The sequence below is a fragment of the Catharus ustulatus genome, chromosome 7, assembly GCF_009819885.2.
Source record: "Catharus ustulatus isolate bCatUst1 chromosome 7, bCatUst1.pri.v2, whole genome shotgun sequence".
NCBI lineage: Eukaryota > Metazoa > Chordata > Aves > Passeriformes > Turdidae > Catharus > Catharus ustulatus.
This window is the reverse complement of record NC_046227.1, coordinates 19,181,899-19,203,685: the sequence shown is the minus strand read 5'-3', so window position 1 is coordinate 19,203,685 and position 21,787 is coordinate 19,181,899. Positions and strand designations below refer to the sequence as shown.

General features: G+C 37.4%; 1 protein-coding gene across 2 annotated transcripts in view; it reads right to left on the bottom strand.

Annotated features, from left to right (window-relative positions):
- LRP2 (LDL receptor related protein 2) overlaps positions 1-21,787 on the bottom strand; it is a 109,718-nt gene that overhangs the window by 17,037 nt on the left and 70,894 nt on the right. For both annotated transcript variants that reach the window (XM_033065246.1, XM_033065247.1), the window contains 19 exons: positions 20,094-20,213; positions 19,135-19,266; positions 18,134-18,335; positions 17,383-17,678; positions 16,375-16,891; positions 13,646-13,798; positions 13,034-13,204; positions 11,545-11,768; positions 10,977-11,154; positions 9,989-10,185; positions 7,919-8,164; positions 7,115-7,243; positions 6,853-6,972; positions 6,162-6,278; positions 5,782-5,898; positions 4,253-4,390; positions 3,410-3,532; positions 2,423-2,551; positions 185-313 (listed from right to left, as the gene is read on the bottom strand). In XM_033065246.1, the coding sequence (XP_032921137.1) occupies positions 185-313; positions 2,423-2,551; positions 3,410-3,532; positions 4,253-4,390; positions 5,782-5,898; positions 6,162-6,278; positions 6,853-6,972; positions 7,115-7,243; positions 7,919-8,164; positions 9,989-10,185; positions 10,977-11,154; positions 11,545-11,768; positions 13,034-13,204; positions 13,646-13,798; positions 16,375-16,891; positions 17,383-17,678; positions 18,134-18,335; positions 19,135-19,266; positions 20,094-20,213 (3,438 nt within the window). The remainder of the gene's footprint in view (positions 1-184; positions 314-2,422; positions 2,552-3,409; positions 3,533-4,252; positions 4,391-5,781; positions 5,899-6,161; positions 6,279-6,852; positions 6,973-7,114; positions 7,244-7,918; positions 8,165-9,988; positions 10,186-10,976; positions 11,155-11,544; positions 11,769-13,033; positions 13,205-13,645; positions 13,799-16,374; positions 16,892-17,382; positions 17,679-18,133; positions 18,336-19,134; positions 19,267-20,093; positions 20,214-21,787) is intronic.

Sequence of the window (21,787 nt, the reverse complement as noted above, 5' to 3'; positions counted from 1 at the left end):
CATGGCCTTTGAGTAGGCTCCTCACTACATTTTATCTACATAAAACACAGGGTAAAAATATGGCACAACACACCTTACAGTAGGTCTGTTTGAGAACAGAACGGAAGGAGAGTATAACCTGCAGTAAGCTGACAGGTCAGCTGAATGCTTATCAGCGAGAAGACATTTATAAGATTAAAAATACCTTCACAGGAGTTGCGGTTATGTTCACTGGCCTTGTAACCTGGCCTGCAGGAACAGATAAAGCCTTCACTCAGGTTGGTACAGTTATGCTCGCAGATATTTTCTGCACAAGTTCGCTCTGTTCCAGGATCTAAAAGAAAAAAAAGAAAGAAAGCAAATTATACAGTATAACCAAAAAATGAAGTGATAAAGGGGAGGCATAATAATTTTGATCACTTGATCTGATTACTACAATCACTTCAATTGATTACTACAATTGAAAATAGTTTTCTGATAGATGAAGGTAATTTCCCTTCCTTTTTTTCTAACTAAAATTAGAAGACAACCACTGGTAACCTCTGGTTAAGACAGCTGTCAACTAAAGAGTAGTGAAGAGGATGAGAAAAAGAGCCGTAATTATTAAAGCACACCTTCCTTAACAGAAATTACATTCTACATTACCACCAATCTGCAGCAACTGCAGAATTTAAGAGATTTGATTCTAACCCTAACTTTGCCAACATGGCTCTTTCTTATCCAGTGCTTTCTTATCAGCTGAACAAGAAATATTCTCACTTGATATAATGCATAACACAGGCCCTACATTGTTAACATCTGGAAACGAGAGAGATGATGACACGCAGTTCATGCCAAACCTGATCTAAAGCCTACTGCACTCAGTACAGGTGATTGCACAGAATGCACTGCCCTTTAAAACATTCCTATAAGGAAAAGCCAAGTCCAGGATAATGCTCAGTCTGTAACAGCTAATAAAAATTAAACACTTCTGAAAGTACACATAGAATTCTTTTGGCTCATATATACTCTATATATGCATAAAGTACTTGAGTACAAATGCAAAAAAGATAAATAGTATGCTCACTGGAAGATCATGAGGAAAAGATACAGAAGTGCTTTACATTAAGTTAATTATCTCCTTTTTACATACATATTCCAGGGCAGATTGAATTAAGTTTAAACAGCTCAATTTAATATACATGTAGAAGCCTAAATTCATTGTACACATACATACACAAATATTCTACTTTTATTAGAGTGAGTATTTGATGTTGGGAAGGCTCCAAATGTTACCATCTGATATGTATTCACATTTATCCCCAAAGAGCAGAAAGCAGACATCAGGAAGTGTCTGTTTCACACTGTTTCATAGCCTTTTTATTCTTCTATATTTTCATCAAGTCATTACATTAGGCTATATTACCTAAAGACCATTGGGATGGTAATTGAAACAGAGAAATCAGCTGCTTCAAAATGGAATACACTACAGGCTTCCAAGTTATTTGTGTTTTGCAAGTCTGCTGGATTGCAAATCACCAGTGCAGCATTTGGCAAACTCTCACTTGACACCATCACAGCCTGACAAATTCAGATTACAAGTGTATGCTCCTATTACCACACTGCAGCTGTCTATATATTGATATTAAAAGTTATGGTTTTGTTTGGGTTTTTTTGATATTCTATGGAATACCTCTCATCTCCAAGTTCATGTCAGAGCTTTTACATCTAAATGGATACTAGTAAATATATAATAAATAGTTAATAAAAACTGTATGGAAGATCTGAGAGGGCCGACAGGCAAAGGACTAGTGGTCCTTAAAGAATTCTGTGATCATGTCCGTAAAAAGGAAAATAGAAGCATTTCAATATACTTTTATTTTCAGTTCAGAGTCTGCCCATTAATAAATCCATGTTGGTCTATTGCAATTATGGTTGAAATAAATAGATGTTCTTGCCTCTGTAATGCAAACCGTTTCAAACCAAGATTGAAACCTAGATCAAGCCCTTTTTTTGTGATGCATAAATACTCTAAGCCTAAAAAAACTGTGTTCAGAGCACTGAATTTCATGGAATGATGGAATCATTCAAGTTGGAAAAGATCTTTAAAATTATCAGGTAGTACTGTAAACCAAACACTGCCAAGACCCACTAAGCCATGTCTCTAGTGTCTCTAAGTAGCACATCTATGTGTTCTTGGAAGACATGTACAAAAGAATTAAAACAGAAGAGAATTAAACCAAAATAAACTAAAATAATGAGAGAATGAAAACAGTAAATATTGTTCTCGCTAACTGAATAATCCTAGAACAGGCTTATTTAAAAAATAAGGAAATTCACACAGGCTAATTAAAAAACCAATACTTAGTATGCTATTCAAGAAAAAACATTCATTGCTTTCAGTTTCAGAAAATTCTATTTCAACAGCATTGTAATTTTTAATTTTACTGATATTATTACTTACTGCAGCCCATTTCATCAAAATGGTCTCCACAGTCATCATAATTGTCACAGACATAATGTAGGGGAATGCAATTTCCATTACTGCACTTGAATTCTTCAGTTGTACAAGGCCTTGGTGTTGGCTCTCTACCTACAATCAAGAAGAGAAATAGTCCTCTGTCACAGTTTAAACTATGAAGTACTAACAGGTAGCATTGCTAATGGGGAAGCTGATGCCATCTGGTAAAACAGTGACAAGACTACTTTGGAAGTCTGTATAAATAACAAGGGTGCAACATCCTGGTTTCTAGTCACATCTCCATGAACTGAAAAAAGTCTTGCTATTTTATAAAAATGACAGAAGGAAAATTCTTTGTGTTATTTGTTGACTAAACTTTCTTTTTAATAGTGCAAACTTATTAATATTCTTTAATTATATACTTCATATACCTACTGCAGGTTTCAAGAAATTATGGAGGTATTAATCAACTAACTTTTAGAACATTGTACAATAAAGCCAGCAAATAATATTAAGCAACTAAAAATATTACTAAACTTGAAAATACACAGTCAGTGAGAACTATGTAAGATATCTGAGGGCAAAAACCTATTGAATATTAAGAGAGCAGGCACTGGGCCTAAATATAAAGCCTGTTAATATGTGCTTAACAGTGCCACAACTTCAGGAAGTATTGATTTCTTTATTTTAAAAGTCCCATCCCAATTTTACTATACAGCCAAACTCTTTCTTCTTCCTCCTTTTAAGTGGAGTTCATAATAAAATGAACAAATGTTGCTGGTGCTCATAAGAAAATACAGTATTGTTTTGAAAATCACGGTCTTTACTTTTCAGACAAATGTTTGCCAATTTTTGCTACTTGGACAGAGAGCTATAAATACATAGTACCAATAACCATAGTTCAAATTATTTCATAGTGAGGTCTTATTTTCATACACATTAAGCAGATAAAAATTACTGAATTTGATGCTCAATTTTGTGCAAACATACAGTGCTCCTCCTTCTCGTCACTTCCATCTCCACAGTCATCTTCCTGGTTGCACAGCTCATGACTGTATATACAGCGGTTGTTTTCACAGCGGAAACGGAATGGAGATTCACAAGCAATATCCACTGAAAGCACAGAGGTCAATCAGTCACACTTTGATATTTCAGATCATTGGGTCACAAATTATTCATACCTCTTTTCTCTTGGAACATTAATATGGTTTTTATATTCCAAAAGATGAGGAGGTATTCAGACAAAAAAATATTTTCTACACATTTTGGTGATAGTATGTTAAGACCTTACACATTTTTTTATCAGATGACAATACCTCATCTTTGGCCAAAGAAAAGTTCTCTAACTACATATAACACTGAGGTTTCTAGGTTTGTTTATGAAAAAATTGACTGGAAATCGAACATGTTGTTTAAATGCGTAACTGACAAAACCAGTTTAAGTACCACCTCCAACCCCTAATTATTAGACCTCAAGTCAGAACTTCTCAGCTGTATTTACAACACTAATGGCTTTGAAAGTTCAGCACCTGTGACAATATAAATTATCTGAATTAATCTTTCATTTCCAAGTGACATTCTTTTTTTTTGATAACCAACTTTAAAAGGTGAAATAGTGATCTTATCTCTCTGATATGCTTCTCCCTACTCTCATAACCACATGTACAAACATCTGCAAAGCAGTGAGAAATATTGTCAGAGAATGGAGTCAACTTGCATATAAAATAAAGTTCTTAGGACTCATCCCAAATAATGACAATTTATTTTCTAATTGATCTATTATATGTAGAGATGTAGCATATTGTTAATTTTAATATAATTCCTCTCTCTTACAGCAAAGATGAAGTTCTTCATCAGAGTTATCTCCACAATCATTATCCCCATCACATTTCCAGTATGGCTGAATACAGACGTGGTTTTTGCATTCAAACAGCATGGGTGGACAATATGTACCATTAGGATACCGTGTTGCTGAAAAAAAGAAAATTTTGACATTTTCATTTACAATAAAAAAGATTATGTTTTCATGAAAAATATTTAGTCCAACCCCATATTATTTTAAAAAAACATTTTCCTCCATAATAGGAGATACTATTTGAGATGCTTTAAAGATGTACAGCAACAACAGGCTGCAAGGACTGAAGACTTCTTTGCAGCGACAAGTAATTAATTCAGGTTTAAATGAATAGTGAAACAACTTACATTAGACAGCTTTTGAAAATAAATTAACAAATGTTACTTGTATTTTTTATTGACAAATCTAGTTCAGTAAAAAAGGTCATTAACCTCACTGGCACCAAACATGAATGATTGAAGAAGCACATAAGATACGTAATTCCAAAAGGACTCATGTTGATATAGGAAAAGACCCCCACTCATATTCTGTAAAAGTTGTGAAAGGAAATGAACTGAACCAAACCAAAGCAAAAACAAAAAATATTACTCTACCAACCTATATAAATAAACCATACCATTGCCTTTTCAATGGCTTCTCATATACTTTATCCTCCATTTAAGAACAGTCAAATGTTTTATAACTCAGGTTCTGAAAGACAACCGCTGTGATCTACATCATAAGATATGGTTACCATCAGAAAAATAGTACTGTGCAGATGCCCTTTCTTACTTAAATTTCAGGTGTTAAAATTATGTACATGGAAAGATGTACAGGACTGCCCTGATACCAACATGAAGAGAAAGGAATTCTCCCAAGTACTGAAGCCTAAAATCATGGAAATATGTAAGTCAGAACCTAGACATCAGTATCACCCAAAACGCTGATGGCAGTCAATGCAGATCGAGTACAGAGGGAATATTTTCATTCCAGCTGGGAACAATATTTTCTGGATAAACAGCTGCAGCTGTAGATCCAGGCAAGCTACAGATACTTTTTTGACAGTAGATTCATATACCAAAGGAAAAGAGAAATGGAAAAGTACATTATTTCCTTGGTTTCACTGATATTTTGGGACATTTTGCACTACTTTGACTATTATAAAAGACAATCTCATTACAAAACCTTGTTAGAATTTAGTACAATTGAAACAGTTTGAATCTTGCAGTGTTCATGGGTTAGTAAAAAATTTTAATTCAATCACATGTATTTTCTCCTGTATTTGGTAAACACAATAATTTCCTACCATTTTGAATGTGTTTACAATCAGTGTAAGAGATGGCAACCTATTATTATATTATTAAAATGCTGATTCAAAATATTATGCTTATCTTGAATTTTTACTAACATCACTGAGCATTACAGAATTCTACATCTCTAAGGAGTCATCTCACTTAAAAATAGATGAAAGTACAAATCTTTCTGAGAGTGAGCACAATGAGCACCAATTGCAAAGCTTTTGACTCACGGCAAGTTGCTTCATCAGAGAAATCAAGGCAGTCTGCATTTCCATCACATCTGAAGCGCTCTGCAACGCAGTGTCCACTATCACACTGGAAATAACCTGGGTGGCAGGTTCTCAACTCTGAAAAGATTCAGAAGTAACTGTTGAAATGTCTTCTTGTTCAAAGACAGATAAACGTTTTACGTCTTGATAACAAACTTCTAAAAAATGCTGGAAAATCCCAGACTACTAAAACTGGTATTCTCTACTTTTGGTGGAGTGACTAAGGTGACAGGGTGAACATTACTTCTTTAAAGATGCTTTTCATAAAAGATCATTTTGCAGAATAATTTATCCCATTAGAAACAACAGTGTGAACACGTAAGAGATAGCATAATACACACCACAGTCACGTTCATCTGAATTGTCTTCACAGTCATCATCATGGTCACAGATCCACCGGGAAGGAATGCAGCGCAGATTGTCACAACGGTATTCACTTTCTGTGCACTCACGAGGACCTTCATTTAAAATCAATGTACAAATGTGAAAAGTTTCTCGGATGTAGAGTTAAACATTCACACCTGCCTCATTGAGCCAGACAAAAGTCATGTGGGCAGATAATGAGGGAAAATCTTTAAAATTAAATTACGTTAAAACAGCATTCCTCCCAAGTATTCTTTAAATATGGTAGATATTCTATGTCCCTCTCAACACAGAGAAAAGGAAAATCATTAAAGACTTTGTTTCAACACAGAATTATATGTGAGCTTTCAATTCAAATCAGAAAAAAATCCATTATCACTAAGAAACTATATAATATTACATTTGCACACAGGACAAAATTCAAATGCCACTTCTTAGTGGAAAACAGGAATTTGTGTTATTGTGATGACTAGATTGATCAATGTTTTTATATAACCAGAATGCATCCTTGTGATATCAGTGTGGTATTTCAGCAAATAAAGGACAGACTGCCATATAAAACAAAGAATAGTTGCATTTAATAGCTGTCTGCTTCATTCTCAATAGAAAATAGAAGGATATCTAAGTCAAAAGTGGGACTATATAATTACAAACAAAACAAGAACTCACTGCAGTTGTGCTCATCAGAGTTATCTCCACAGTCATCATCTCCATCACACTTCCAGCGTAGTGGGATACATCGATGATTGTCACAACGGAAATCTCCAAAAGGACTGCAAGTCATCTCCTCTGCAGAGCAGACAGTTTGCCAACAAAACAGCACACATTAGTATAGTATTTTCCCAGGTACATTATTACTGAAGGCTTTCAGAAAATCTGGAAAAATATTTTAGGCACAAAAGTATATTGAAATGACCTTCTCCAAACTTACCACAGCCTTGTTCATCACTGTTGTCTCTACAGTCATCATTCCCATTGCACACTGCCCACAGTGGTACACAACGGTAGTTGGATCTACAGCTGAATTGTGTGTGATTGTCACAACGATAAGCAGGTCCCACTGAAAGAGCCAGTAGTCAAAATTAATTGTGTTACTTAGCCATTAATTGTCCTCCTTGTTAATCTGCCTCTCCTAACCTTTTATAACTTACGGTCGATTATTTCAACTGAAAAGAGCTATCTGCTAACTTCAGAGTTGTAAAAGAGAAAGCATTAAATGTATCTGATTTTACTATCTTTTCCAATCTATGCTGCTTGTATTCTGCATATGCTACAAACAGGATCAATATGCCCTCACAGGATCAAATCATACTCATTTTGTTTTTCCCTAAACTTTAGAGCTGGTGACACGGGCAACAGCCCCAAACTTGGGAGCCAGAGGAGGAGGCTTATCCTCAGATGGTAAAACTTAGTCACAAGTTCTTGAAGACATCCATTGGCTCAGAGACATGCTAGAGCACATAGGAAAATCCTAGCATCAAGAGAGTCAGTGAGCTGCTGCCAGTTTCTAATAATCTGGCCAGCATAAATAAACTTTCTCCTTTTCACGAATAAGTAAGTAGTAAATTATTACATAGCCTCTATGTTTTCTAACACTGTTTACTACACAAATGCAATTAGCTTGCAGAAAACACTTCTTTTAAAAAACTTTTCATCTCAGGAAAGTCAAGTAATGTGGTTCACTCTGCTTTTGGTTCATTTTAATGCAGGCATTTTACTACAGTTGTGTGCTTACTGCATTCATGGAATGGTTCATCAGAGTGATCACCGCAATCATCATCCACATCACACTTCCAGGACTGTGGGATGCAGCGGCCATTGTCACATTTAAATTGGCCTGGGGGACAGGTTCTACTGGCACAGTGAGCACTGTCTTCGTCTGAGTTGTCACCGCAGTCATCCTCTCTATCACACTGCCAGGCTTCTGGGATACACCGTTTGTTGGCACACTGCCACTGATGAGTTTCACACTGGTGATTAGCTGAAAGGATACAGATCAGCTGTTAGGATACTGCAATTTACAGAAATTATCTGCTGCTGTTATATCAATTGAGCCCTCATGTTTACACCAACAACTAAAAACAAAGCCAGAAAAAATTTTAAATACCACATATACTTGCCCATTTAAAGCAGTTAAGGTACACATTTTTAACATCACATTTTCCTGAGGCATCTTCAGACAAGCTCACTAAGGCTCTACAGTTTCCTAGGAGCAAGACATACTACCTTCTCCTAAAGCAGGGGGAAGTTAACCCAGCAGTCAATATGACTGACGTAGTATCTCCCACTCACTTCACAGAAGAGCTATTTTGGCATTTTGGCTCTGGCCATGCTATCAGCTTAGGTGTATATTGCCTGATGATCCTGTTTCTCTAAGAATGAACATGATAGAAAACATAGCAGAAGACCATGCTGGTATCAGCTGCACAACCTACAAAGGTATAGCCTCTCTTCCCAAAGGGCAAAGCATTGAAAGCTGGTATCAGCAGTGCTGGCAAACTGAGGTAGCTCTGAAAACAGGAGTCAACACTTACCTATACTTCCAGAAGTTCTATGTCTCAATGTATTCCACTCTACTACTTTTTTTTACATACACTGCCAAACTATTCAAGAGAAAACCTTGTATTGTAATTTCCATTGTTGTTCTAGACCAAAGGATTCTGTTCTCACTCACGAGATGATAAGTAAAAGGAATTACATAGACCTAAACTGATTTTTATTGTACCCAGTATATTAAAATCAGTGCATTACACAACTGCCATATTTCTACTTTTCTAATTCCCCTGTGGCACACTTAAGATCTTAGCTATCTGAAACTCAGTTAAAATCGACACTTCATTTAATTCTGTCATTCTAAGAACCACTTTGGAATGGAAAGCACTGAAACTATCAGAAGAATTAATGTAGAGAAGAACAGAAGTAAATATAAATTTAAATATGCATGTAAATATGAACACAAGTATGAACACTCATATAAATACAGATTACTGCATTCACAGAATTTCAGTATCATGTATTTCAAAATCATTGAAATAGTTAGATAACTATTACTCATTTTAAGTGCTATTTAGGTGGGAATTTTCTAGCACTAGAAGCAATGTAGAGATTTTTGCCACCAGAAAATTCCATATCATACTTATGGACATTCAGACATCTTCTAAAGGTTTGCATACAAACCACACTGCTTTCACCTTTGCTTTATATTACTTGCTTGCAACTGCCAGAACTACGTTATTTAAAAAAAGAGAACTAAGGATATGTTTTTTAAAATTAGACATAAGTATGTGGAATAGCATAGGTTTTTAAAGAGGCAGCATTATTCCACAAGCTATCTCGTACAGCTCTCCAAAACAAATCTTCCCACATGAACTGGATTTTGTGAAATGCAGAGGGTGGTATAATTTTGTCCCACCACACAAAGTAGAATAGAGGGAAAATTAGCACACCCCTTAGACTGACCTGGGAATTAGGATGCCTTACATTCTTCACAATCACCACGGATTTACTCAGAGCAAAACAAAGTGAGTCCTGTTTCTAGTATTTTATACCTCAGATGGTAGTTTACCTCAGGGCAAATCTGTCTTGAAGATATAGAAAGTGTTTATGTTTTGACATAGTATATTTTTGCTCTCTTCTACCCTGTTTGCACTGAGGTGAATGGTTCCAGAGAGTGCAAGACTAGAAAAGACTGCATCTGTCTATCTCACCTTTTCATCTTTGAAAAAGGGACAATGATTATGAAATTTAAATGTTGATTACATGTTTTATACGGGCTAAACACTTTAATTTATTTGTTGGAACATACCACAAAGTACAGGATCTTCATCTGATCTGTCATGGCAATCTGGCAGGGTATTGCACAAGAAATGTGAACTTGTGCAGTTCCCATCATTACACTGGAACTGCCCCACAGGACAGTACCGGTGTGGACAGGTTGGGGGCTCATCAGAGCCATCTCGACAGTCCCTCTGTCCATCACACTTCCACCAGATGGGAATACATCTACAAAGAGAAAACAGTGTGTTCTTTGTTGAGTATATGGCTTTACAGCTGTATAACCATTCTTTTACAGCACAAAAGACAGTCTTGTCTTAGTGTTATTTCTTGAAACATCCAAAACATCTTGAATTTTATGTACTATATTTCATATGTCAATTGCTAATAAAATATGCCAGAATATTGTCACCAGAAACAGATGATAAACAGATGATATTGGTGGATCTCTAGAAGGAAGTTCACAGAAAATAATAAAGATTTAATTTTATGTTTACTTGTGGTAATCCTTTCTAATTTTTTTAGATCAATCTCCAACTGGATTTTTAATGAGATAATATTTCAACAATTCACCCAAACTTTAGCAGAAAAATTTCACTAGGGATTATCATTACAGCACTGCTTCAAAAGGCAACCCAACAAGCACACTTGCCTGATAGGCTCCAGGGTGATACATCAGTACAACAGCTCTTATATCACCATTCCTCTTCCTCCACTGCTGTCTCAGTAAAAGGGGTTAGAAATGTGCCCCCCATCAGCTAAATGGCTTTCCTGGGCCATATGCTGGCAGACAGCATATATTTGACAGAAACAGATACATTGTAAAAGATTTTTTTAAAATAAATAAATAAAGGTTCCAGATTTGAGAATTCAACAAGAATCAGTTTCTGGGGGTACATGTTTCTAACAATCCAAATTTACAGAAGGAATCCCTAATTTCCTGCCCTTTTGAACAGACTAAACTGTAAAATACGTCCTTAAAAACACATGGAAAAAGCAATGGTGAGCAGTGGACTTACCTCTCAGTGTCTGCACAGAGAAACTGCGTGCTAGAGCACATTGGAAGGCAGTGGGCTGTATTGCCGAACTGTATGACCATGAAGTTGTCAGGACACTCACAGGAAAACCCCTGACCACCAGTTTTTATTAGGCAAAGGTGGGAACAACCACCATTATTGGTGCCACAAGGATTGTTAACTGGCAAAATAGAAGAATAAATATTATCATACTTCATAATTTCCAGAACACGAAGATTTCAATCTATGATAGGTTTCTCTAACACTGTTTTGAAACCTTAAATGTAAGAGGTTGAAAACCAAAACCTAGATAAGTAGGCATTTCAAGAGAGAAATAGATGTCATTTCATAGTGAAATCTATGCTATTAAGCCACGATGTTTTAGAAACTAATTTAAAATTATGCATTACTAGTCATTGCTTTTCAAAGAAAAGGCAACTTATAAATGCAAAGCAGATGCCTACATTTACTCTGTGCATTTTATTCCCCTCAGCAAAGACAAAAGCTGAGTACAACTAGTCCACAGGCAACAACTGGTCCTCTAAACACAAATCTAATTCTGTTTTCTCACCAAATGGTTGTCTGTATGGATGGTAAACATGAATGTCAAATGGTCTGTGCGTGGTATTGACAAGAACAGTCCTTTCTGATCCATCATATTTATTTCCTTTTTCAACTGTCCTTGTGTTCCAGTCAGTCCAATATATCGTGTCTTCAAAAACTGTTATTGCAAATGGATGAGGTAGAGTCCCATCATACACCGTGTGACGATGATGTCCGTCCAGGTCAGAGTACCTCCACAAAGAAAAATTTGTGCAAAACATTCAGATAAATGCTAAAACTTCTTTCCATGTTTTCTCTTTACGTATTACGTATGCTTATGCTTCTTCATTATTGGTGAACAGAAACATGCAGTGTAGAATTGCAGCTTCTTTACTCCCTTAAGACAGATCACCATCCTTAGTGAATTCATTTTAGTTTATGGAGGAAAGTAAAACAGGTTATTTCAGGGAAATAAATGGAATAGAGTAACATCCACTGAAACAGAAGCACAATAGCTAAAACAATGAAATTTTGCACATTTATTGCCTTAACAGCAAGTTATTTTTGTCACAAAAGAGACTAGCTTGGCTAGATGATTCAGACTGTTAATAATGGAACACTGAGGACAATAATAGGCTTCCTATATTCCTAAATTTTACATGTCTTTCTGATTTAGAGCTTCCTTTGCTAAGCTATCTTCAATAAGATTTTATATTTTTACTATCACCTTGCTATATAGGGAAATTATGAAATACGAGAGAGTGAGAAACATACATATAATTAACTCGCATTTTTAAAAAGACATCTTTAATACTTTATCATAGAAAAGGCTGCCAGAATTAATGTGGAGAAGAATAGAAGTAAATATAAATTTAAATATGCATGTAAATATGAATACAAGTATGAACACTCATATAAATACAGATTATTGCTTTCAAGGTATTTCAGTATCATGTATTTCAAAATTATTGAAATAGTTAGATAACTATTACTCATTTTTAGTGCTATTTAGGTGGAAATTTTCTAGCACTAGAAGCAATGCATAAATTTTTTTGATTGACAAAAGAATCCCATTTGCCAAGAGAAAATTCCATATCATACTTATGGACATTCAGACATCTTCTAAAGGTTTGTATACAAATTAATAGCACGTGATTAGTTTAGTTACAGCTCAATTCTTTCTATAAATAGAAACAAAAGAATAAAAAAATGAGGACTATATAGTCAATTTTGTTTTGGTTCAGGTTGTACAATCAGATATAGAGAAGTTGCATATTTTAGTACAGAGTGTGAGTCTTTTCACTGTAATTTTTGGACAATTTTCAATAAATGTAGCAACTCAGTTACTGTGTCATCTAATGATCCATATCATCTACTACTCCAGACATTTTGACTCCAGTTTTCTATAAGAGTCAGTGAGCAGAAATACGTATTCCTTTTACAGTACCTATAAATTCTCCCATCACAATCTAACATGAGTGATCATTCAGTTTTTTTAATATTTTCTGTGTACATACTCAATATAATTTAGATGGGCATCTGTCCAGTAGAGCTTGTCATTGGTGTAATCTATGGTAAGTCCATTGGGCCACTCTAACTTTGTAGAGATGATCACAGTCTTCTCCTTGCCGTCCATACCAGCTCGTCCAATATAGGCCCGATCTGCCCAGTCTGTCCAGTAAACCTGTCTGTTCAAATGAATACTTAGAGTCAGGATTGTTGAAGTAAATACTAGAAGCCACACCTCAAAGACAGTATTTCCTGCCACAGAACTAAAGTAGAGATTGAGAAAGAAGAAAGCTAATATATTTCTTAGTTTAACTGCTACAGCAGACAATTGTGCAATCACAAATGAATTCAGTCAGCCTCAATATCTACCAAGACATGCACACTTCTATCAACCTTTTTAGCCTTGCCATCAGAACTTTCCAGTCCATATTGAAAGTTCCACTTTCAATGGTAGCTGAGAGCCATGCATATACACCCACAACAGGCAATCTACTGTTTTTCCTAAGCTGCAGCTAACACCCCAGAAATCTAAATGCAAGCAGCCCAAATTTACTTCAGATTTTCAGAACAGTGCAAAATTATTTACAAAAGAAAGGAAAAGGACTCTTGAAAAGTCATACCCATATTTTGGATGAACGACAATTGCTCTGGGATACTGAAAGCAGAAAGTATTGTTGGCATCCACACACCGATCTACCAGTTTTTTCCGGAATCTTCCATCAAGTTCAGAGACATAGAGACAATCTCGGTAGGCATCTACCCAGTACAATTTTCTGAAATATTTTAGAGTTAATTTATTAACTATATATTTTTCCCCCTTATTTAGCTTCACAGTATCTTTGATTTTTTTTTTCTCTTAGAAGCAATATATCCACTGGATACACATACACAAGTAATGTGTCCAAGAGGAACACATACTTCAGTGACACCTCCTCTGCACCATGCTCCAGGCTTGCCCTTTTCACTTTGTAACTACAATCAGTGGTGCCGAATTCAAACTTGCAGGTGCACGGTTGAGTAATAATATGCCATTTGCCTACAAATTCCTAAACCCCTCTTCCCTTTCTGTCCTACCAATAATGGCCAGGAGCAGGAAAAAAAACATGCAGTGCAATGGACTGTGACCAGGGCTGTAAGGCAGTTGAGAGAATCCTCAACTATTCCATGCTGCCACCTCTGCTCTGATCAAACAGATAGAAAAGTCCTAAATAGCTTGACACCCTAGAATTTTCTAAGATTTCTATTACTTTGCCTGGGAATTACAGTAATTTCACAAATACAAGCCGCACTGAGTATAAGCCTCATCGCCGGGTGTTGGCAAACATTTCATTCTTTGTCCATAAATAAGTCACACCTGAGCATAAGCCACTCTGTCATTCGCAGCGAGGACCCACGTGCAACAAAGTTGCCAAATAGTAACAGAATCGCGGCAGGGCGGGGTTTACTGGCTCGGCTCGGGCCGTGCGGGCTCGGGGCTGCCGACAGCGCTGGGTGGCCCAGCTCGGCACTGCCGCTTGGCGGGGCCACTCGGGGCCGGCCGCCGCTGCCTCTGGGTTCGCTCGCCCCGGCCCGGCGCTGCCCCGTGGTGGCAGGAGGGGCACAGAGCCCGTCGGCATCCACGGCGGTGGTGGGAGGCGGGGATGGAGCCGCCCTGCTTCTGCGATGGCGGCACGCGGGGACGGGAGCCCCCCGAGCTGCGAGGCCAGCAGCACGGAGCCCCCTGCCTCCCCCCGGGCTGCGGGGCCAGCAGGAGAGAGCCCCTGCCTCCCCCTGAGCCGTGGGGCCAGGAGGAGGGAGCTGCTCTGCCTTCCCCACCCCCTGTGCTGCCTGCATGGAGCAGCTCCACCCGCCGTGCAACAGAGTAACCAATTTTTAACAACCGCGTAAATGCAGGGTTTTACTGGCAGGTACTCAACTTTGCAGTTTGCACTGACTCGGTTTGCACTCCTGAGGTTGAAAATGTCAGAAAATTATTCACATATTGGCCGCTCCTGAGTATAAGCCGCATTACCGGTGTGGGAGCAAAATTTTGGTCAAAACAGTGCGGCTTGTATTCGTGAAATTACTGTACACATAGCTGTAAGCAATGAAATCATATAAGCAGACGACATGATTTTTTTAAAATCCTGCAGCAAAGCAAAGCATTACATTCAATTGGATCTATAGCAGAATACTTTGAAATTCTCTGCAGAGCTGGTCACCTCCAGCACCCAAAGTGTCATTCCTGACAAAAGAAATAGCCTGACAGGTACAATTCTGCCTACATCACCCTAAGTAGTACCATTCCCACCAGGGAGGGAGGAGAACATAGTCCTCTCCAACCTACATCTCATGGCATCCTTTAATCCTCTCTCTGCACTTAAAACAAGCAGAAAAATTCAACCATCGTACTGTCCTTCAGCCTGTCTGGAACACCCAAACAAGAACTGACTGAAGTCATGACTAATGGCAGTGGAAATAATTCAAAAGCTGTATTAGAAATGTAGCAGTAGGACCACTTCAGCTAAAATTTGCCTTTTGCTTCATCACCTCTCCATGAATTATAAAGCTTTTGGGGCTGCTGGCAATATCATCATTAGGTTTAGAGACACAGTGTTTTACAAAAGTAAAAACTATTATATGAACATATTAATATTAACACTGTCATATAAGTTGCAAAAGTGACTTTTGGAACAATTCTATTGGTTTACAGTGTGCTCCATGTTATTTAAACTTTTCGTACTTATATTACTGCACTTGGAAAGCAAGATGAAACACAGCAAGACCACTGTCAGAGTGGCTACCGCATAACAACAGAGGTTCTGGGGCAGTAAATCAGACTAATTTTTGAAACACTGCAGGCCATTAAAAATTGGCCGCAATGAGATGCTTTTTCTGATTACCTCACCCATATGCTGGCCTCCTGACAGAAAATTATGTGCATCATGTTTTTTGAGCATGTCAGTTAAAGGTGCATTTGTCAAGAGCAAAAGACACATGCTTTTCACATTGGTAAAGGAGCTAAATTTCATTAAGTCTTACTATTACTTACTTCACTGGGATCTAGTTACCTGTTACAATATTTTGTTTATGCAGAGTGAGACCTGCATGCCAATCCCAACAACTGCTAGCAAATGATTGATGAGAAAGTTTGACAACCTCAGTGTGCTACATATGAGAGTAATTTAAGTGTTATGTTTTAGATGCTGATAAACAATTTCAGAGTAGTTGTAAAACACTGCATCCACAACCCAAATTATTTCAGTACTCCTCAGGAATTTCAAATGGAGTGGGGAAAAAACCCTAAGATAAACTCCCTCACACATCATTTCTTCAGTAGCCCAGAAAGACAAAAAATGTATTTTCTTACCTGCCAACCCAGTCAACAGCGATACCTTCCCCGTTGGGCACATCATCACTTATCACTGCCTCCTTATTTGTTCCATTTAGGAACATTCGTTCAATGACATTTCTCCCCACATCAATCCAGTATAACCTCTTTTCCACCCTGTCAAAGTCCAGTGCCACCACATTTCTCAGTCCTTGCAAAATGAGAGAGTAAGACTGGCCATCTGCTGTGAGATTTCTCAGATAGTAACGGTTGCTAAAAATAAGGTATGGGGAGATATTACTATTTTGCCGGCAACTTTTTCCGTCAGGCTCCCGGATATAGCCTGGGGCACACTTACAGATGTAGGAGCCAGCTGTGTTCTCACAAATCTGGCTACATACTGATGGAGTTTCATTGCACTCATCAATATCATCACAAGTCCTTTTATCAGACATAAGTTTGTATCCAGGATGACAAGAACAGTAGAAACTTGTCTGTGTGTCTGTACAGTCATGATCACATCCACTGATTGAAGGGTCACTGCATTCATTTACACCTGGGGAAGGAAAGGAGTTCTATTCAAAGAGCCAGCTAGCAGAGTAATAGTGCAGTCACTTTCCAATGCACTCTGTCTCTCTCTCTCCTTGCTACCCCCTGAAAATGCTGAATGTGGATTTGTGTTGCTGTAATAAAGGAAAAAACAAAACAACATAATCTAAAATAAAATTATTCTACCACCTCTGAAGTCTGTCACAAAACACCGACTGCAAAGTATGGATTACAGGATATTTTGGAAATGTAATGCATAACAATGTATGAAATACATTCTGTTTCTATCATTAGCTCATCATCACAGTTAAAACAGCACATAGTAAGTATGATTGAATTAAAGCAAAAAAATTAAAATATACATTTCTTATAATTTTCTTTTCTGAGGAACAGCCACAGAATAGATATGATTGGAATTAAAGAATTGTCTTAAGAGTGTATTTTTTCAAAGGTGCCTAAGATTTTTAAATTAGACAGTACAAATAACTCTATACATACCACATCCTTTCTCATCGCTGTTGTCTAAGCAATCATCCAACCGATTGCAGACTTTAACCAGCTCAATGCAGTTTCCATTGTCACATTTAAAATGATGGGGAGAGCAGGTTGCTTCTGGTGTACTACAGAGATGTTCCAGCTCATCAGATTCATCACCACAGTCATTATCCCCATCACAGATGTAGGCTTTGGAAATGCAGCGCCCGTTCTGACAAGTAAACTGGTGCTGTTGACACGGTTCATAGATACATCCTCTTTCATCACTGCTGTCACCGCAGTCATTCCGCCTATCACACCTGAAGAAGAATGAACACTCTCTTCAAATATAAGGAGGCAATCACTGTCTCCAGGGCAGGTGGATAGATACACTCTCCCAATTTCGAAAGAAGGTCAATATTTTTGGCTCCAATAGAAGACACTTTCAGAAACTGAGGTCATATTATATAGTCTGATCTTGTGAGTCCTGCTAATATTCCCCGTGTGCATTACAGGCTGGACAGAATCACCCTAGGAGAGGTTACTAGTGAAAATAAGAAGGATTAAATGCTAATGGTGAGCAATGGGAATATTAACAGAAAATACTAGAGCATTTTCAAGTCAAAGCTAATGTGCAAATGCAGAGCAGAAAAATAGTTTCATTATAATATGTAGATCCAATTACAGCTAAATAATGTGAAAAAAAAAGGTTGAATTAGCTCCTTCATAATAAGCAATTTTGAGAATTTCTATAGCTGCGTGGGTAGTTACAAACCTGTATACGTTACGGATGCACAAGCCATTACTACAGGTAAACTCATTTTCTGTGCAAGATCTTCGTGTGCAGTTCTGGTGTTCATCAAGAGCATCACTGCAGTCAGCATCACCATCACAGACCCATGCCCGAGGAATGCACCTCCTGAGTGGGGGTCGATTGTTGGCACAAGTGAACTCTGCTGCTGTGCAGTTGCGGTTTGCTGAAGGAAAAGCACATTCATTAACCAAGTTACACTCTGTGTATGTGACACCCTCCTCCACCCACCACTCACACAAACAGCCTGCATATCCACCCATAATCCACAATAGAGCCATGCTCTGCTGCACATACAGAGATAGACACCAGTGTACTTTCTTACGTATAAAACTGCACATTGCTCTCTGTGGAGGTTGACTGGGAGCTAAAGCATTCCTTAGGCAATGCTGACACATGCAGAAATCTGCATCTTGTTGGATTCTCAAATAAGCTTTTTCAGCCAGATTTTCTGGGAGCTGAACAGCCTCTATTCCCTGTTTTGTTCAAGGTACTCTGTGTCCAGAGAGCAAGCAGAGGTAGTAATACTAAAAGGGCAGGGACTACAAGTATAACCAGCTGTTCTCAAAAGAACCAAGAAGCAGAACCAGGTTAGGTGAACATCCTTTCCTTTGATCAGCCTCTGAACAGATATGCTTACTTTGTTCACTAGTTTTTAAAGACACTAAGCCACAAATATGTGGTTACATATTAATATGCATAAGATGCAATGCATGATCACCAGGGAGCATCAAGAAGAATAATTGCAAAATTAGAACAATGTTTTGTTGGGTTTTTTACCAGTACAATATTCAATTTTTATTTAATATCATGAAAATTAAGGTAGAGGAAGATTGTACCTCATGCTTAAATGTGCCCATTTATGGGGTAGAAAAATTGGTAGTGGGTGAGAGTTTGGGGGTTGGTTATTTTCTAAAATACACCTGCAGGACAAAGTGTAGTATCTACTTGTGTTAACCACCTACCACAATTATGTCTTTGATCCTCATCACTCATATCCCCACAGTCATTATCACCATCACAGATCCACGTTGCTGGGATACATCTGCCATCATCACATCTGAACTGGTCGCTCGAACAAGTCCGCATTTGGGGCACTTAAAAATGAACACAATCACTGTGTTTGTTAAACGAACTTAAACTGCCATTAAGTGGACTGAGGACTGTATTTCAAGGGCAAGCTTATGACAGTGAAATGTAAAATTGAAGCTTAATAGTAAAATAGTTACTGTAAAAGATGCAAAACATTTTCTTAACCTAAAGGTGTAACTCCAATAATGTGCAAAGTGAGTTACCAGCCCTGCTGAAACCTTAGAAGAATCTAGCCTTGTGTTATTCTTACTTTTACAGTGAGAATAATAACTATGTTGTAATATCAATTACCAGTGACTTCAGTTAACTCCTTCTCTTCTTCCCTGGAGATCACTGTCCTTTTTTTCACTTCCTACCCTACTCCTCTGCTTATTCCCACCAGTTTCTATTGTACATACAGGATTTGTTTACTGTAATATTATACCCATACTGTGTTAACACTGTCCCCTCTGCATGCCACATTCCCTTTTCCCCCAAATGTAATAATGCATGCACACTTTCTGTACAGCATAGCATCTACTTTTACATGCAAAATAATACCAAATACTTGCAATTTTTTGCCATTTGATTCTCTATAAGACTACCATCATAATCTTATAGAGATAGGAGGGTATACATTAAGAGTAATCACATTAAAAGCAATCAGTTGTTGAAACTAAAAACTTCATACTCCATACACAGCTCAAATTACTCAGTGACTCAGATTAGAGACAATGCATAAAACCCACAAGATACTTATTTTCCACCTGGTCTGGATTAAAGCTTCTGCCTACAAGACAAACTACCGATTTTCCATAACCCATCATGATGTATCTTCTGAGTGCAGACTTACCACAAGAGGCAGGTTCATCAGAGCCATCAGCACAGTCTATTCCTTGATCACAGTACCAATGAGCAGGAATACAACGTCCGGATGTACAACGAAACTCACTATTTGTGCAAGTCAGAGAGACTGGAAGAAAAGACCTGCATGACTTATTTCATTCTGCTAACACTCCAAATTGTTTTAAGCTGCTTTTGAGTCCATGTTATGCAAAAAAAAAAAAAAAATAAAAAAAATAAAAATATAAAAAAAAAAATACGGTCCCCAAGAAAGAAAGAGAAAAAAATATGCTAGGAAGGATGTCTTTTCTCAGCCTGTCTGGAAAGAGTTCCTTGTACAAACTAGCTTGATATTTTTATGCAAAAAATTGGGTTTTTCTCCGTGAGCATATGTATCAGCTGGTGAGTATTTCACAGAATTTGCCCCGGAAATACAATTGCATGCAGCAACTGTACATATGTTCTACATTTATACTTGAGATACATGCACAGGAAAATGACCACATTCCAGTGTACTCATTTCTCCAGTGCTAAAATCAGGCATAACTGACTCAGTGCTGTGCAGGAAATCAAAATGTGCACTAAGGAAGTAGTATCTCATGGTAGAGAATTTTCCTCCTACCAGTTCTTCTTCACTTGCTAGTGGTAATCTTTTCTTAATGACAGTGAAGAACAAACCATAACACTGAGTAGTTCCAGCTCAGCATGCTGTAATTACTCTGCACTTCAGCCAAGGCCCTTGATCCTGGCTTGTATACGGGGTTTTGATGACTTCTTCAGTAGTTACCAATATTTTCCTGTACCCTCTGGTGCTTTTAAAACACCAAAAGGACACAGTCTGGCCTCTTAACTTGCTTTTCCCTGTGCCTTTAATGATAGAAATCAAAGACAGTTAACTATTGCTCATTAACATCTTGGTGTTTCTTTCATTCTCTCTCTCCCTCTTCCTTGCCCTTCACCACTTCTCAATTTATGTAATTCAGCAGGGACATAATAGAAGGAACAAAGCACACCTTTGACAAGCAGAACAAGGCTGACTATAGCCACATATTCTTGAAACACTGGTGCCCATAGATAAAAGTGGCCACATTCTGGCTACAAAAATTGAACTCATATTTTAGAAAAACTGCCACATAGTTATTTCAACAGACGTACCTTTAGGAAAAACAGCGAAAGCAAAAATAATCTACTGAGGCGATATTAACACTAAATCACAACCTGAAAATATCCATTATGTTTTATAAATTGATCCATAACATTTTATATAGGAAAAGCACTACCTAACTTTCACCTAATAAAAATGTCCTAGAAAAATTAATCTTGTTTGTTATTAAGGCTGATTAAAAACTAGGCACTTCCATATCCTAACTGGAAGCCTACAATGAATAATGAATCATTTGAGACCAGAGACAAATCCATTCAGTTACAAGGAAAAATATTCTAATCTTCAAGTTATGCAAAAAGATAGCTCTCTTTAATACTGACGTGACAAACACCTTGTAAAACAATAAAAAAATACAGACCAAAATAAGCAAAACAAACAATTCTCAAATGCAATATTAAAACTCTGCAAAAATGTATCATCTTTTTTATCCCATAATAACATTATTTAGATAATTAGAAGCTGATAGTACCAAGCACATATAACTTCAGTAATACAAAGTAGATGTTTTGAGACGTTGGAGTTATATTAAAAGAAGTGGA